Source organism: Phaseolus vulgaris, chromosome 11 (assembly GCF_000499845.2).
Source record: "Phaseolus vulgaris cultivar G19833 chromosome 11, P. vulgaris v2.0, whole genome shotgun sequence".
Lineage (NCBI taxonomy): Eukaryota > Viridiplantae > Streptophyta > Magnoliopsida > Fabales > Fabaceae > Phaseolus > Phaseolus vulgaris.
In genome coordinates this window covers 19,327,310-19,331,189 of record NC_023749.2, presented here as the reverse complement: position 1 = coordinate 19,331,189, position 3,880 = coordinate 19,327,310, and the positions used below count along the sequence as shown (strand labels likewise).

At 49.0% G+C, this 3,880-nt stretch overlaps 1 protein-coding gene across 1 annotated transcript; it reads left to right on the top strand.

Moving 5' to 3' along the window:
• The first annotated feature begins 1,613 nt into the window (after window positions 1–1,613).
• On the top strand, window positions 1,614–2,523 carry LOC137836333 (uncharacterized). The gene is made up of 2 exons (XM_068645080.1): window positions 1,614–2,207; window positions 2,455–2,523. The coding sequence occupies exons 1-2, from the start codon at window positions 1,614–1,616 to the stop codon at window positions 2,521–2,523; spliced, it is 663 nt and encodes a 220-aa protein (XP_068501181.1).
• Window positions 2,524–3,880: the final 1,357 nt, after the last annotated feature.

Here is a 3,880-nt window from a genome sequence, read left to right as displayed (position 1 = left end):
CACGGAGTTGGGCGTGCTCCGACTAAGGAAAGGAGACCAGTCCGACCTCTCCTTCCACAAGGAACACGATAGCAAGGTGGCCGTACTGCCCTGCTTCCCGGACGAGCCGATCTGCGCGGACGACAAAGGGAACAACGGCGAGTCGTTCTGCTTCCTCTACGCCACCTTCTTCAAGAAAGTGAAGCTCAGACTTCCCTTTACTCGCTTCGAGAGAGAGCTGCTAACCGAGCTCGATATCGCCCCCGCCCAGCTTCATCCCAACAGCTGGGCGTTCGTAAGAGCGTTCCAAATCACCTGCGCACACATGGGGCTGCCGCCTTCAGTAGATGTCTTCCTTTTCCTGTTCGAGGCTAAGAATCCCGGAGATTGCCTCTGGATTAGCTTAAACGGGATTGCTGGGAGGTCAATCCTCTCGATCTTCCAGCAATCTTACAAAGACTGGAAAGGAAAGTTCATCAAGGTGCGCCCAAACGAGCAACATCCCTCACTGCTCAACGGTTTCCCCTTGTACTGGGTACACAAGGGGAACAAAGACTCCAAAGAATGCTTCAGGAGGCCAAGGAGTCCTGACAACATGGGCGAGCTAGACAAAGATCTCTGCCTTTTCTGGAAGAGCGTAGCAGCTGCCAACATCACTTTCCCTACCACCTCAATCATCTCCTTCGAGTTCTTCGAGGGCGAACTTGAAGCTCACATAGGTTAGCCCTTTCTCCAGCACCAAGACTCTTGTTTTGTGTTGGAACTAACTCAGCGTTCCTACCATTCCACCCTTCGACGTTCTGCTTGTTCTACATTGGTCTTGATTTTGAATCTATGTGCCACTTGCTTGCGTTATTCCTGCGTGCATATACTTGTATATCTTGCTTTTGCTTTTGTGCTTACTCATCTATTTTCTACCCTGTGCAGACTTCATGTTGGGCAAAGGTAAACTAGCTGAACTGAGGGCGATCGCCCGATCTCACAAGTTGGCGACGGGTTCCCAAACCGTGCCCAACTCGGTGGTGGAGATCGTCGTTGCTCAGGGCAGAACTCCTCCCCAAGGTTCAACTCCTTCGGAGACACTACCTGCTCCCCAAAGAAAAAAACTTGTCTTGAGGAAGACAAAGAGGAAAACTCCTCAAATGGTACAGGAAGAAGAGGATGACGAGGCGACTGAGGACGGCCTCGTCACCAAAAGAACAAGGGTGGCACCCTCTTCACCACCTGCTCTCCCAACACCAACACCGCCCTCTCCTCCAGCTCCAACACCGCCAGTCCAAGCAACACCCTTGGCTGTCGCGCCCCTAGTGGTTGAAGGCAGCGAGCCTAATTTCATTGAGAATCCTCCAAGCGCCTCCACACCATTTGTATCTGCTGGAGAGGGTCCTCCTTCAACCGCCTTTATCACTGGGGCTGCATCAGGAGGAGATGAAGGTGGCCATAACTCGTCGATCCTGATAACAGAGTCTCCGACTTCACCACCACGCCAAGAAGCCCCCCTCGCCCTTCAAACTCAAGAGGGTGGTGGTGAAAGTCAGCACCAAGCTCCTCCAGCACCTCCACCAGCAACAACTTCAAACTTCCCCCCTTCCATCGACAAGATCTGGGGACCCTTCACAACCAAACTGAAAATGATGGCAGAGGATCTCCCCTCAATCATAACGAAGGCTGTGAAGATCTCAAGCAAGAAACTCCAAGACGAGAATGCGGCGCTAAAGGCGGCAAACCGCCTGATAAGAATGGAGGCAGAGAAGCTTTCTTGCAATCTGATGATGGCGGAAATTGACCATTTAAGGCTGGAGGACGCCATGGATGCCGAACTAAGAGGCGCACGCAAGGAGGCCTCCGATCTGCGCCAAAAACTGCACCTCCAGGCTCAAGAGAAAATCGAGCTGGAGAGTAAACTTGTACCTTACAGGCTCAAGGTGGCCAACTTGGAGGCATCAATGAAAGCAGATGCGACCAAGGTGGAGAACCTTGAAAAGAGGTCAGCAGATCGGGAGGTGCTCCTCGGGAGAGTAGAGAAGGAGAGGGACGACACCAAGGCTGAGCTCGGCAAAGCTCAAGAGGAAAACGCGAGGATTGCTGCAGAGCTGGCCCAGGCTCGGGAGGAAAACAAGAAAGCTGCTGAAGAGCTTGCTCGGGCTTGTGAAGAAAACGAAGGACTGAAGAAGCAAACTGACGAGCTGAAGAAGCAGGCTCAAGAGCTCGAGCAAAGCTCCGCCCAAGTCCTTTCCGCCGGGTCGCTTTGGAGCAAGTCTCGTGTCAATATCCCGAGCTCGATCTCTCCATGGTGTCAATCTGTAACGAAGTGGTGGATGGGAAGATCGTGCCCTCTGAAGATTAATCACCTCCTTCCATTACTTGTTTTTTTTTTAAACTTGGCGCTTATTTCTATTTGTACGAACTTTGCATGTAATTTTTCTTCTTATGTATTTGAACTGACATTGCTTTATATAACTCCTTCTGCTTAAGATATTGTTGTCTAATACCGTGCCTCAAACGCTTCTTACTCGCTGTGTGATTAACCAACATAACCGGTAGAACTCGCTTAAACAAATTGACTTAGCGATTCTTCAGGCTTAACTGTTCACTGCTTTGAACTCGAGCAAACTGTTAATCTCATAACAATTTACCGAACTGTTAACTCAAAGTAAAATCTGAGCAACTACCAACTTTCAAACGGTGACATTTAACGTAACTTGCAAACTTAAGGCAATAAGTTACTTACTAGGCAGCAGGTTTTAACTTAAACTTGTATCACAATACAATTTACCTGATCTGCCCGGCAAGGCTAGCCTTTACGCTCGTCATCGCCTGGTATTCTTTTGATCACCGTAGGGTTGTGGCGATGTAGGCTTTCTTTGCCTTCATCGCTCGACTATTGTTCCCCCATCTGGGGGTAGAGGCGCCTTTCGGATCCTTCTCTACTTCCCTGAGTTTCAGAACAAAGAACTGGATAGCGAGGTGTTCTCTTTGAACCTACCTTAGCTATCTCTTAAACCTCTTTCACCCTTCACGCCATACCTGAACTCGTTCAGGACGAGAAGGATTTTATTTGCCCTCCCACCGCCTACAAGCGTGGAAGTTTTCTCTGGTCTTACTAAGTCAATATTAATGTTTCACTTAAAAGGGGGAAAGGCGTTTTCCTTCCCTTCCGTTTAAGGTCACGAACACCCCTGACTTTTCAGTTCATCTTGCCTGAACTCACTCTGAGGTGAGAAGGACTTTTTCTCGCCTGAACTCGCTCGACGGCGAGAAGGACTTTATCTTGCCTGAACTCGCTCAACGGCGAGAAGGACTTTATCTGGCCTGAACTCGCTCGACGGCGAGAAGGACTTTATCTGGTGCCTCAACTTGCCCAGGGTGTACATCTCCTCCCCCCTGGATGCACTGAGGACTTTTTCTCTTTCTCGCCTGCACTCGCTCGAGGGCGAGGAGGTCTTTTACTCTTTCTCGCCTGCACTCGCTCGAGGGCGAGGAGGTCTTTTCATTTTTTGCCTCCAAACGCACGAGAGCGCTGAGGTCTTTAGTCGTCGCTGGTGCCTCCGATCGCCGAAAGACGATGAGGACTTTAAAACTTTAACTGATGCCGCCAATCGCCGAAAAGCGATGGGGACTTTAAAACTTTTTCTCAGAAAGCATGCAGCGTAACTTTAAACTTGCCTTGAATCACGTATGAGTGATAAGGTCTTTTTTCTAAAACTTTAGAAATAACAAGCATGCAATCTTAGAAGCTTTAAACTCTTTGAAAACTCTTCTTTATTGGGTGGCCTCATTAGAAACCCTCCTTAGGGAAAAAGAGTGCCCCCTTCAAACTGTTTTAACAGAAAGCTTGCAAATCTCTTCATGTTCGTTTTTACTTACAAAGCTTTAACTGTAATATAACTTGAGGTGTGTG